The 14,556-nt window shown below is 40.5% G+C and overlaps 1 protein-coding gene and 1 long non-coding RNA gene across 3 annotated transcripts in view; one reads left to right on the top strand and one right to left on the bottom strand.

The window, feature by feature from the left end:
- The window catches only part of LOC144239205 (uncharacterized), a 131,255-nt gene that overhangs the window by 74,507 nt on the left and 42,192 nt on the right, over window positions 1-14,556 (top strand). The window lies entirely within an intron of this gene.
- The window catches only part of GPR139 (G protein-coupled receptor 139), a 37,035-nt gene continuing 24,815 nt past the window's right edge, over window positions 2,337-14,556 (bottom strand). The window contains exon 2 of the mRNA XM_077773204.1: window positions 2,337-3,271. Within this exon, the coding sequence (XP_077629330.1) occupies window positions 2,337-3,271 (935 nt within the window). The remainder of the gene's footprint in view (window positions 3,272-14,556) is intronic.

A 14,556-nucleotide genomic window follows, 5' to 3' on the forward strand; every position in this document is an offset into this window, starting at 1 on the left:
CAAACTAGCATTTTTGAGCTATGTGCTTAAAAATAAATAAATAAATGAATACATAAATAAATAAATAAATATTCAGTGTAGGTAGCCTTTGGTCACTGTTCATTCATAAGGGGGTGTGGTGGAATTGCATCATACACACACTTGATGAACACGACATATTTGGACTACACGTGCTTGGCAAAAAAAGAAACTGAAAGAGAAATGCAATTTCAAGGTTGTGGGGAAGCCTGCCCACCATTCCACTTGATGAACATATGCCCTGGGCAGAGTGTGACGTGGGACATACTAACCTGTTTGTCTCTCACACAACTTCCATGGACTTCTACTAGTGGGAGCATCTTGCTGCACCAATGTGATCTTAATGTTCTTAGATACATTAGATTCATACAATGAAGGGAGTTCCCTAAATCCATTCCAACTTTGTCTTATCCTTGATCTAAGAAATCTGTTCTATTACTAGAGAAAAACTTAGCTGAGTTAGGTTTTATAAGGAATAGAATATGGTCTCCATTACAGTTCCTTCCTGAGGACCTTGCAGAGGTAACTTTGGCTCTGCTAGATTTTTTTCTTCTGCACTGACTTTAGAATCTAATCTTTGGGTAAGATGAGACTCTACTGCAATCATTTAAAAGGAGTAGGAATTAGAATCATCAGGACTATCATGATCTAAAATTATATTGAGTTAGTATTGAGGGCATTGACTAAAGTTTAGGGCTTGTGTTGCACTGGGGCCTTTGCTACTAAACTCATTTATTGCAAATTTGCTTTAAAAGGGTAGACATGTCTTCCAATTTAGAACTAAAAATGTAGTAATCCAGCCTGAGGAACCAAGTGTTCCAGGAGGACTGTTTGCTTTTTGTTTGCTCACCAAAAATATCGTACAATTCCAAAATCATTTTGGGAGATTTCTTCCAGAACAGGGATAATTTCAAATACTGGGAGCTTGGAAGAGAAATTTTAAAAAGACTAAATAAGTGGAACTCCAGCATGGGCTTCCCTTTTAAAATACATTACTGGATACATAGAAGCCTAATATAATCACATGTGTGTGCATGTGTGTGTACACACACGAGTAGCAAATCCCAGGGAAGCCCCTGTTAATTACGTCAGAGAGCTGTTCTTGCCTTGGACAAAGGGAGAACAGCTAAGTAAATTCATATTTTATCATTTTGCAAAGGATCTGAATTAAATAGCTCCCTGAAAACTGGTACCACCCTTTTTAGCCATATGCATCAAAGGGCAGACAAGCAGACAACATGGGCACCTTTCCATGTGAATTGTATCTGCGTTTGTGGCTGAATAGTATAATATCAGCTGGACTGTGGGGCAGAGCTGAGAATGCTTCTCTTCATACCTGCAGAGCTACAGTTCCTGACCCTTGAAAATTAAGTCCAGTTTGGAAGTCAGTTCAGATAAAACAATTTGGTGAGGGCTTCAGCAAGCAAGGAGGCAGGGTTGTCAACTCTACATGTAAAAGGCTTCTCCAGGAAGCTTGAGTGGCACCGCAGTAAGAAGCTATTTTGAATAAAGGGATCATACACAGCTGACATGGGATGGATCAAAACAATGGCAAGAGTGGGCTTATTTTTTTTGTTTTTCTGGGCTCAAGAGATCCTCCTTTCCCCCCACACACCAGGCAGGGGTCTTTGTTTTGGAGGAGATAGACAAAATCTATACATAATGACAAATAGAAAGCCTGCATTAGACCCAGGTCTGAGGGTCATAGTTGTGTTGGTTTGGAGCCTTTCCAAAGAAGCTCTGGCCAGAGTTTGGATGGGATTAATACTTGCTTGTCCCAACAGTGTCATTCTGTACCTTAGGGTTCCAGGGCCACTTCAAGACCACAGCCTTCTCTAGGACAAAGGGCACCTTGGAAAAATCCCAAATCCCAGTGGTCAGCATTGTTAGCTGCTGGGGATGGCACAGGGAAGCGATGATTGACCTCAGCTCTTAGAGGAAGAGTGTAGACTCAGCTACCTGCTCCTGGGGCTTGGTGTGTCACATAAATGAGAGGTTCCCAATGACTGGATGGTGCCAAGGCAAAGTCACAGACTGTTTCTTTACTGTATGTCGTCACTGACCACAGGATGATGACACAACCTCCAAAGACATCTTCAGACTGGTAGGAATTCTGCTGTCAAGGGACATTGTGAAAATAAATGCACAAATGAAAACAAGACTGATGCTTTTCTTTCTTCTCTTCCATCTTTTCTCATCAACCAGTCTGAGAGTTGCTCAGTCTGTGGAGATAGGAAATCAGGTTAGCCCTTTTAAGTGGGCTACCCTCCCATCTGGAAATAGATTAGACAGAGGCACTAGTTGCCAAACCTGTGAGATCATGGGGATACTTTTATAGGTTTTCCATTTTTGTCATACTGGTACACCAGCATCTTGATACAGTGTGAGTTGGCTGGTGAGATCCAGGGACTACTTGTTATGGAAAAGTTATGGTTGGTATAGAACTGTACAGGTTGCTTCTGGCACTTGAAGAAGGCCTTGAGCGTGGCGGCTGCCATAGTGCGGAACCTCTTGCTGATGAAGCAGTAGAGGAAGAAGTTGATGGCTGTGTTCAGAAGGGCCAGCATGTTGGCAATGTCGGACATGATGTGCACCAGCCAGCGGTTTTGGATAGGTGCCCCATAGAGGTGGTAGAGAATCATGATGATGCGGGGGGCCCAGAGTGTGGCAAAGATGGAGGTAATGGTAAACAAGATGGCAGTGGTTTTCCCTGTGGAGTAGCCACGGAGGCGAAAATTGCTTTTCCTCCTGAGCTTGTACACAATTATTGAGTTCAAGATGAAGAAGATGGAGCAGGGCACCAAGTACACAGTGAAGCAGTGAATCCAGATAAGGACATGATGCATGGAGGTGCTGATGTAGTCTTCAGTCCAGATGTTGGGCCACCAGTAGTAGGGGATGCTAGTCAGGAAGCAGGTGATGTAAACACTAACAATGACTTTTCGGGTGCGGGCTGGGTAGGAGACTGTGTGGTACTTGAGTGGGTGGCAGACGGCGATATACCGGTCAATGGTTAATGGAACAGTAATCCAAATAGAGGTGTGGATGGATGAAAATTCCAGAACTTCTATGATCTTATTGGGCACCTGAGGCATCTGCATGTTTAAGATGAAGTCTTCCAACAGGAAGTCCACAAACACAATGAAAAAGAGGACTAAGATGTCAGCAGCAGCAAGTGCCAAGAGATAGTTGTAGGAGGACTTCTGCCTTCTAGCTACCAGCTGAGAGAGGATGATCACTGTCAAGATATTGGCTGTGGAGAGAAGAGAATCTGGTTTATCTCTGAAGTGAGATGACTTTATTCGCTAATACAGGACCCTAGGCATGTGTTTATGGGCACTTCGATGGAAGCCTAAGGGACTGAACCAATGCTTTTGAGGGACAGTCTCTACAATACAAATTGTAGCTTATACAGCCATCTGGATACTATTTTGACAAAATTATATATGCATAATTTAATATTGTTGGAATAAAGAAACTATTCCTCACAATCATTGGAGGTGGTACGGTCATTGTCCTCACTTCAGAAATGAAGCTGGGGCCTAGAGGCTTAAGGAACTCACTTAAAGTCACACAGTAAGTGCTAGTGACAGGAACCAGACCTAGATCCCCTCATCCAAAATCCCATGCTTTTTCTTTTGTCCTCCCACATGCAGGAAAATATGGGGTGTTCCCAGATTCACGTATTCAGGTAGGAGACTGACCTCTTAAGAACCTTTTTTGGAACCTGGATTTTAGGACTTTTCCTTTTAATGTAGATTTAATATTGAAGGAGCTGAGAAGATCATGACCTTCAGATTAAAGTTAAATTATATTTATTTTTAGAGTGGGTATAGGTGGCCTCTGATGTATGATGGTTCAACGTATGATTTTCTGACTTTACTATGGTACAAAAGCTATAGGCATTCAGTAGAAATTGTACTTGGGATTTTGAATTTGTATCTTTTCCTGTGTTAGTGATATGTGGTATGAGACTCTCTTGTTTTGTTGGGCAACAACAATAAGTCAGAATTCCCAGTCAGTCACGTGATCGCTAGCTCTTAAAACTGACAACACTTATAACCATCTGTACCTGTACAACCATTCTGTTTCTCACTTTCAATATAGTATTCAAAAAGGCTTTGTGTTAGATGATTTTGCCTAACCATAGGCTAATGTAAATGTCTTGAGATCAAGAGACACATGCTCCTCCAACTGAGCCAGCCAGGTGCCCCTGGAAATGAATGCATAAAATTTCTGATCAATTAAAAAAAATGTCTGTCTGAATAAGACACATCTGTAAAGTTGTTAGGGACTCATTATAAAATGATATTCCAGTGGATAATATCTACAAGTCATTTTGCACATTTAGTCTCATTACTTTTTACAGTCAACACTATTCTATTTTGAAAACAGGAGTATCAGAATTTGTCTCTTTTCTGAAGTCTGGTGGCAGAGTTGGCATTTGAATCTCTCTCAATCTTACTTTTTAAAATTTTGTACAATAGTTCACTTGTAAAATTGGCTTATAGTATATATATCCTGGTGCACTCTTTACTCCCATTAAACAAATATTAACATTTTAACATATTTGTTTCAAGAGTGAAATCATGCCATTTGCAGCAATGTGGATGGAACTGGAAGGTATTATGCAGAGTGAAGTAAGTCAGAGGACAGATATCATACATTTTCACTTATATGTGGATCTTAAGAAACTTAACAAAAGACCGTGGGGCAAAGGAAGGGAAAAAAATAGTTGCAGAGAGGGAGGGAGGCAAACCACAAGAGACTCTTAAATACAGAGAACAAACTGAGGTTGGATGGGGGGTGGGGAAGAGGGGAAAATGGGTGATGGGTACTTGCTGGGATGAGCACTGGGTATTATATGTAAGCCATTTTGACAATAAATTATACCAAAAAATATTTGTTTCAGTTCTTAAAAAAAAAAAAAGAACTGACACTGTAGATAAAATTGAAGTCCTTTTTGAAATTGTCCCAGGCCCATTTTTTCCCTGCCCTCCTTCTTTCTCTCCCTAGAGGCAAACACCATGCTGTAATCTTCAGGGCCACATTTGCATACTCTAACTTTCCTTTAGAGTGGACCATCCATTCTATATGATGCTGTTTCCACTCAACATTATGTTTTTGAGACCATATTGTTGACACGTGTAGCTCTCATTCACTCATTTTAATGATTATATAGGATTCTGTTATATAAAATTACTGTAATTTATTCATGTATACATACAGAGAGCCAAATCTGTACATATAGACACATGTCTATATATATTTCTGTATAATAGGCATGTACACAAATGTACATCTACATAATACGTGTCTGTATACACATATAGACATACGTGTATGTGTGTGCATGCATGTATAAAACAGTGTACATTTAGGGACAACTGGGTGGCTCAGCTGGTTAAGCCTCTGACTTCAGCTCAGGCCATGGTCTTGCAGTTCTTGAGTTCTAGTGCCACATCGGGCTCTGTGCTGACAGCCCAAAGCCTGGAGCCTGCTTCAGATTTGGTGTCTCCATTAAAAAAATTAAAAAATGAAACACTGTACACTTAAATTGGTCCCAAGATTTTGCTATTAAAAACTGCCATAGTTAACAACTTGATATGTGAGAGTTTCTCTTGGGTAGTGTATATGTAGAAGTGTATTTATTATGCTCTAGAGTACGTGCATTTTTATTTTTACCACATACAGTTGAATTGTTCTCTAAAGTGGTTCTACTAATTTACATTCCCAACAGCAGAGCATGAGAGTTTCAGTTGCTCCGTATCCTCTCCGAATTTCCTACTGTTGTTTTTGTTTTTAAGTTTGTGCTATTCTTGCTCTTCTTCAAAGCACTTTGAAATAATATTTTGAAGCAGTGAAGAGTTAAGGTGTTGATATTGATTAGCCAGGATTCAAACCCAGGAGCAACCCCCATGCTCTAAACCACTCTGCAGTATGAATAATCCAGATAGGGGTGGGGGTACTAAGCAGGTATATTACACTGTATGCAAAAGGAAAAAATAATGAGTAAATTCTGTTTGAAGTCACTGCCTAAGAATAGAAGTCCCATTAAAGCAAAGTTCTTTGTATTTGTAAACCTGAAATTTCAAGTTTATTCATGCATTCAGCAGTGTTTTTGTGCATTGGTTCTGAGCTATGCCCTGGCAGGAGATGTTGAACAAAATAGACGTGGATGGTCTTGCCTTCATGGAGCTTAGAATCTTTGAGGAAAAAATAAGTCACCTGAAGAGCCATAGCACAAAATATGTAACTGGAAGCTATAAGTGCTATGAAGCTATAAGCGCTATGAGTGATCAATAAAAGCTTTGCTGAGGAAGTTATGTTTAAGCTGAAATTTGGAGAACCAGTAGGAAATGAATAGGTAAAAAGGGTGAGAGTAGGAAGTGTTTCAAGCAAGGGAAAGAGCATATGCAAAGGCCCTGAGATGGTGAAAGCATTAAGAGTTGGGTTTATTAAGGCAAGGAATGCTTATATTAATTTTCTACTTGCTTCATATACATTTTGCTCTTTTTTTTAATAGCATGCACATTTTATTTTTATTATAGAGAGAAAGCAAGTTGAGGAGGGGGCAAGGGTGGGGGGTGAGAGAGAGAGAGAGAATAGCTTAATTAATATCTTAATATCCATGCTCACCATGGAGCCACATAGGGGCTTGATCCCATGACCCTGGGATCATGACCTAAGGTGAATGCAAGAGTTGTATGCTGAACTGACTGAGCCATCCAGGCGCCCCAAGAGCTCTCTTTTATTAAATACTCTTGCTGTGTTCTGTTGAAAAACGTTCCAAAATGTTTTATTTATTTAGAAATCTTTTAAAAAAGTATTTAGCATCTACCTTCTGTGTGCACGAGCCAATGGTAGAAACAAATTGGTATTGCACACATTCAGAGTCTCCACCTAGAAAGTATAGAAAAACAGACAAGTAGCTAAGTACTAAAGAGTTAAATGAGAACACAGAGTAATCCAAGAGGGACTGGTGAACACACATAGAATGATTTGGGGGAAGGTGTGGGTCAAAAGTCTGGCTACTTTGATCTAATCATATACAGTCTGAGCTTCATAAATTCAAGCTGTAGAATCAGGTCTGATGGTTACCTATCAAAGACAAGAGCATCAGGACTCTGGATTAAATGTGTGGTGTCTGGGGCTGGGCTGCTGGAGTTTAGTCCTGGCTCTACTGCTTATTGGCTTTTTGCCTTTGGGCAGATTTAGTCAATCTCTCTGTGTTTCAGTTTCCTTACTTATAAAATGGGGTTAATAAGAAGGGTTGTTTTGAGAATCCAGTGAAATAATTTTTATAAACTGATTAGAACAGTGCCTGGCATGTGGTAAAGTTTTCAGTGGATGTTTGCTATTAACTGAGAGTTAATGTTAGCAGAGCATTTCCTATGGGCCAGGTTTTGTATGAGATATCGGAGATGCAGGGGTTAACAAAATTCATAAGTTCCCATTTATCATTGGGCTTATTGTATGGTGAGGAAGACAGACAATAAATAAATATAAAAATGTACAAGAGAATTTCAGACAACATACTATCCAGAATAAAACCCAGAGATGAGATAAATTGATGGGAGATTATTTTTTAGGTTAGGAAGTGACATTTGAGTTTAATTAAGGATGAAAAGAAGGATATCTGCCATGAAAAGATTTGTGGGAAAAGAATTTTAGGCAGTGGAAATGCCATGTGCAAAGGCCCTGAGTTGGTAGTGAGCATGGTATTCATGGAACAGAAAGAAGGCCTCTTAACCGTCCTATTATTATCCCTATTTGAGAAAACTGAGGATTGGGTCGTTAGGTAATTTGCCCAAAGCCACAATCTGGGTAAGTGAGGGACCCAGAAAATGACTCTAGTTCTGTCTGACTTACGGCATATCAAGTTCTGTGTTTATTTTTCGTCACAGAAAAGGGTTCTCAGCTGGAGGAAAGTGATTCCTGTGTCCTGGGTTGCCCCTGACTTAGAAAGGTGCTGTCATTTCTCTCCCATGTTCCTGCCTCACCTGCCAGCCTACAAGGAGGCAGGAATGCATAAATGCTGGGGTCTCCCAGAATTTTCTCCCAGGGGGAAAAATACTTTGTATATTCTGCAGGGAGTGACTCTTCATCACTGTCTTACTCCCCTGTTGAATGCTTTTTGAAGTGTGGTGCTAAAAATTCTCCACATCCAAGCTCTTTAAAATATTTCAGCCCCATCTAATTAATGCTTTAAGTCAGGCAAGTCATTGACTCCAAACGAAATTGCTAGGTATTCATATTTGACATTTCCTTAAGTTTCTAGTAATTGCCTCTCTTGGGAAACTAACTCACAGACACTGAGTCTCCCATTTCTTTTGTACAGATAGATTTGCCCCCAAGGCAACATCAAGCACACTTAGGGGATCCTTGGGATAAGAAAACATGTGTGAGCCACAGAAACCTGGAGGGGAATGGAACGATGCCTGTGTATTGATTTTCTGAAAAAGAAATGAGAAGGCAGAGTTTTCAACTCTTAAGGTTTGACATTTGCTGTAATTACTCACATAAAGAAATCCCTTCATTTCCATGGTGGCACATGTTCCCCTAAAGAAAAGGAGTGGTGTTGACAGGGTCTGTGTGTCCTTAAAATAGGTGAAACAGACAAACAGACAAAACAACCAAAGAAACCCAAGTCATCACCTCCTGAAATTATATTTCTCAGCTTTTCTCTCAAACTAACCAGCCCAAGACTGTTGTTGTGGAAACCTAAAAGCAAGCCCCAGTGAACTTCACAATCAAAATGTCAATGCTTCAGAAAAGCAAATCCTTTCTGTCAATGGTGTCACAGGACAGGTTTAAGCTCCTGGGTAATAGAAAGCCCATGTTTTGTGATTACAAAGCTTCTTGGTTATATTCTGGGGGGAATTCATTTCCTGTACTTTGAAGCTTACTGTGCTCAAACTTGAGAGGATTTGGGGAGTGGCTGAAAGAACAACATGGGGTTGGCTTTCAGACCTCACCACCGGATGGTCTCCTGGTGCAGAGGGAAAGGGGCAGAGTTTTCCAGAGGTTATTTTCTGTGTCTGTGAGGACTATAAGGTTCCTGCAGGTTCCTTGGAAGAAGTAGCTGGAACAGAGCATTGACTAGGAGTTTTGAGTTTATCTCTCTCAGTTCTGCTAGATTTCCTTTTTTTCTGTTTTTGGTCTTTGAAAATTAGTTTTTTCAATTACAAAAGTAAAACAGATATTTGTAAAAAACGTAAACATTGAATTGGCATGTAATTATATTATTATTAGCTCATTTTTATTGAGCATTTACTTGTAAGCATCTTACACACCATATTTCATTAAATCTTCACAATCACCTACGAGGTTGGAACTATGATTTGAGAGCATCAAGGTTCAGAAAGGTTAAGTAACTTGTTTGAGGTTACACAGCAAGCACGTGGTAATCCAGGACGTTAAACCAGGCTTTTTGCCTCCCAGTTTACATATTTAACTACTACATTAGACATCAGAATGTTAAAGTCTGCCCAAATCCCATATTCCAAAGATATTGTGGTGCCTAGTCTCATAGATGGCCCTTGATGAACCACATGTCTGGATATTCATGCCTTTGGGTAGTCTCCTCCACTTGAATTGGAGCTGGTTCTCTGGTATACTTTTGACTAATAGGCTATAGCAGGGGTGATCTTGTATGTACAGGTTATAGGTGGGCCTTCTGAATATGTGCTCTTGGAGTGTTCCATTTTGGAACCCAGCTGTGAGAAGCCCAAGTCAGATGGAAAGGTCATGTACAGATTCTGGTTGAAAGCCCCAGGTGATTGCATAGCCGAATCCGATATTAATTGTCAGCCATTGGAGTGAGCCACCTTTGATGTCCAGCTCAATGGAGCCCCAAGTGACAACAGTTATTATAAATTATAAATGTAATTAATAATAATTACTGCCACACAAGGAGAACATACAATAAAACTGTTGTGCAAATTGATTTTTTTTTAGTTAGAAATAAATCATGGATTTTCACCCCATATGTCAATAATATTTATGAAATATTCACCTATGACTGGACATTATTTATTTTATTTTTTGGGGGGCTACTATAGAACTTCATTAAGCATCTTTTTATATATCTGTAGAATAAATTCACAAAAGTAGAAGTGCTGGTTTAAAGGGTATCACATTTTTTCCTTCTTCCTCCCTCTTTCCATTTTTCTCTTTCTTCCTAAAGACAGCTGAGAAAATTTGTGAAAAGGGAAAGAACTCAAGCTGAAACTACAAAAGGATTTAGATTAGACACCAAGAGGAACTTTTTGATTATAATGGCTGTTATGTGAACAAAAGCAGGCCACTGATACCACAGTTGCTCAGTTCATACAGGTCTTCAGAAAAGGACAGAAATTTCTCTGCATCCTAAATTATGTTCTTGTGAATTTCACCATCCTTGGTGACTTAAATGCATCTCTCCTCCTTAAAGTTGTCTGTCTTTTGCACTGGAAGAGTTAGCCTTAGCCCTCATGTCCTCCACAAGTGCAAGGACCTCTAACATGTCAAGCAATTGAAATGGTGTTATTTTAGCTGTTCCTGGGAGATGCCCCAAGGACAGATTGTTAGGAGAAGCAATGGTTAAGCCTCCCAGGCAAGAAGTTGGCACTGCCCTTGTTTAGATCAGCTGGGGAGTGGAGAGTGAATTGTGTGATGGGAATTGCCTCTTGGAGATCGTCATCTTCCTCACTGTTACCTGTTCTACTCTGGATCTTGGAGTGGAGGGAGGAAGAGGGAATGTCATGATGGTGACAAGACTTGTGGTGTTCAGTCTTTTGGGCCTCCATGGATGGTCCTAGAGTGTCTTCAGGTGATTCTGCCCTGAGGGCTCCTAGGAGAGAAGCAGGGAAGGATTTCCAGAGGGCAGCTGTTCCATCCTCTGGCACTACTAGCTGTCCAGTGGCCATCCCTGTTTCCTCATTGTTCCTCTTGCCCCAGGCAGAAGCTTGGGAATGCAAATGTCTTTCTTGCATTTGGTTATTAGGGGCACAAAACTGACTGTGGACTAGTGAGGACAGGCAATGGGTCCCTACCCTCACCCCATGGGAAAGGCAATCCTTGCAAGATGGCTTCCAAATTCCCAGGAGGCCTCTAAAGAGCCATTTGGGGTTGTTGTTGTTGTTGTTCTTTGCAGGCTGAACCTCAGGTACATAAGAACCTATCCTAGTTGGAAGAGATTTTGAAGGGTAGTGTTAATCTCTCTGAGCCCCAGTTCCTACATCTGTGAAATGGGCATCATAATAAATGTACCCCCATTGGTTGTTAGAAAGATACATGAAATATCATGTGTGTAATGCTTAGCATGCTTTTTGGCACATAATGAGCCCTCAGTAAATGTTACGTATTGTTACTTTTTGCACCTGGCAAGTGCAGTTCAGCAGACAATTATTGAACTAGAGGCCAGACACTGTGCTCGAAGCAGAGATGAGTCAGAGAGAGTCTGAGCTCTCCAGGAATCCCAGAGAAGATTCTAGGGTCCCTTTAAGTATAATTCCAGGCACTAACAATCCTGTCACCCTATCCTGAAAGTCTTTATTGCCTCTAACTTAATCTCTCTTGCTGCAGTGGTATTCCACTGGCTACTCCCCACTTTGTTCCTCTCTCCTTGGTGGAGAGAAATGTTGGCCATTATTACACAATGAGACAGTTGTCTCTTGCTGTCTCTGAAATAGCCTTTGTTTTTTAAAATTTTAGTTTTTATTTTCATAGCTCTTTAATATTCTTTCTAGCTTTACTATCATGTTCTTCTCTATTTTTTTTGTGGAGACCTCTATTTGTCACCACATTTAGCACTAGAGTGGATTCTTTTCAAAGCTAGGGGTAGTATTTTCTGTCTTTCTCTATTTTTTTTGTGGAGACCTCTATTTGTCACCACATTTAGCACTAGAGTGGATTCTTTTCAAAGCTAGGGGTAGTATTTTCTGTCTTTCTGTCTTTTCTGTCTTTCTGTCTCATCTGAAGCATGATTGCACAGCCTGAGACAGGAATGGCAAAACACAATTCATCTTCAGCCTATTGGTAGTGCTCCCATGTTCCCGTTGAAAAGTATTCTAAAAGTATGCCTGAGTTAAGTAGAGCTGTGGTGGATTAGTGATATTTGTGGTGGTGGAACCAGTGTTGTGGATTTGCCCTGAGAGTTTGAGCCCTGGATACACAATGCAGTCTTCCTGGCTTTTCCTAGACCCTAACAAAGCAGTGGTTTCCATTGTGGGCCGGAGCTAGTTGAGATCTAGTAAGGCTGACCCGTGCAGATGAATAGTCGGCAAGAGCTAAAATGGTTGCCAGGGCAGTCTGACTCAAGACAGTGGGAGAAGTGAATTAGTACCTGGGCTGGTTATCCTATCCATCTGGGCCAATCAATTGGCCTTCTCTTGACTGCAAAATTCGTTCTGACTTTTTGACCAGGAGCAGTGTCTTGGGGTAACCATGACAACTGTAGGTCTCAAGTTGGCCAGTAGACTCAAAAGTTTCCAGACCACACTTCTTGGTACCAAAATTTATTTTCTTATGACTACTATAAATTGAGTACCTACTATGAGCCTGCTGGCTCTGGAGAGATGAGGTGATTTTATGTGATTCACTGATGAATAATTTTACTTTAAAAGTTATGTGTTTAGTTTAAATGGAATTAGAGGAATGTTATTTTTCCATTTAAGGTAGTGATAAAAACCTGCTTATAAAAATAAGTTCAGCTTATTAAGAAAATGAGTTTATTTAAAGAAAGATAAAAGGGCAAAACAGTACAAGGAGAATGTAGTCTCTGGTCTCCATTTTACAAACAAGGAAACTGATATAGAGAGGGTTAGCCACCTGCCCAAGGTAGGCACAGCTGGCAAGTCGAAGAAGTATTTTGAAAGCACTCAGTGTCCCATCCTGGGTCAAGAGATGGATGCAGCTGTTTTTTTTTAAATGGCTCCAAGAGTTTGTCACAGACACAGATAGGAGCAGAACTTGAGCTATCTCTCCAGGAAACATAGAATGTAAGGGTTACCAGAAGGGATAGTTTCCTTAAAATGACAGGCATGTATGGAGGAACTGGGTTAGTACCCAGATCCCCCTTGTTAGCTGGCATTCTTGGACAAGTAATACTAGAAGCTTCAGCATCCTCTTCAGTAAAGTGGGAGAACCAGTGACATGTGTTTCCCAGAAGGTTGTTGGGGGATCAGAGGTCATCGCATGCATAAAGCTCTTGGCACAGAGACTGGCATGGGCAGAGCACACAGTAAGTGGCTACAGTTAGTTAGTATGTGTGAGTGTGATGACTAGTCCTGTGAAGGGGATTATCTGAACCAGGCGAAGGCTTGACATGGAGGAAGAAGCACTGGCAAGTCTAGGCAAGGGATTCTCCTGCTGTATTTCATGAGGGTGGGAGAACTGGCTCTAGAAAAGATCTCTGACTCCTTATACTCCGTCAATGAAATTGTTCTTAATACTGCTGTCTGAGATACCTGTGCAAGCTGTTAATGCAGAGTAAACCCTAAGAGTTCTCATCATAAGAAAAAAAATCCTTTTGTCTTTTTGCTTTCTCTTTTTCTTGTAGCTGTTTGAGGTGATGGATGCTAAGCTTCTTGTGGCCATGATTTCATAATCTATGTAAGCCAAACCATTATGCTCTACACTTTAAACTTGTACTGCAATGTAGGTCAGTTATATTTCATTAAGATTGGGGGAAAGCATGCCCAAGCATCCTAGTTTTGTTGGGAGATGCCTCAGGCTTCAATTAGGTTCTGACATAGACCCATGTGTTCCCATGGACAAGCCATTTCCCTTCTCAGGGCCTCAGCTTCCAGATCTGCAAAATGAGCCAGTTACCAATAAAACAATAATAATAAAGATAGTATCATAGCTCAGATATGGTGAAGGTGAGTGGCAGTTTGATGGGCACACAAGACAAGGAAGGACTCTTCAGGGAAGGTGAACTGCCATGTGCAAAGGCAAAGAGGCATGAGACAGAGACTCACCACCATCTTTTCGGGCCCCTGACAGTTATGAATGCTTACTGTGTGTCAGGCCCTAAAACCCATCCCTTCTTATATGCGAAGCACGTTTCAGATCTGTAATATCAAATGTTATCTAATATTATAGTCTCTAATATTAAAATATCCAGCATTTAATTAATCCTTACAGATAAACTAGGTACTCTTTTCATCCCTTTATCATAGATAAGAAAGACTGAAAGGTTAAGAAATTGGCTGTTGAGGAATCAAATGCCTCTTTAAATTCTCCTGTTTTTGGATACCTTTTATATTAGAGCTGAGCAGATTTAGTAATAACTAATGCATGTGTTAATAACAGTTCCCTTTATTAAGCATTTACTCCATGTGGTTCACTTGTTAAAAGTTTTACTTATATTAAATTGAATCCTCACATGACATTAGGAGATCTGTGCTATTAATATCCCCGTTATAGGGATGAAAACACTGAGTCTCAGTTGGTTAAGAAACTGGCCCTATCAGACATCAAGTGTGTGTTGGACTCAGGATTCAAAAACACTTTATTAGACTTAGAGCCCATTTGATGCATGTGCTTGTCCAG

Source organism: Crocuta crocuta, unplaced genomic scaffold, assembly GCF_008692635.1.
Source record: "Crocuta crocuta isolate KB4526 unplaced genomic scaffold, BGI_CrCroc_1.0 scaffold16, whole genome shotgun sequence".
In the NCBI taxonomy this organism is placed as follows: Eukaryota; Metazoa; Chordata; class Mammalia; order Carnivora; family Hyaenidae; genus Crocuta; species Crocuta crocuta.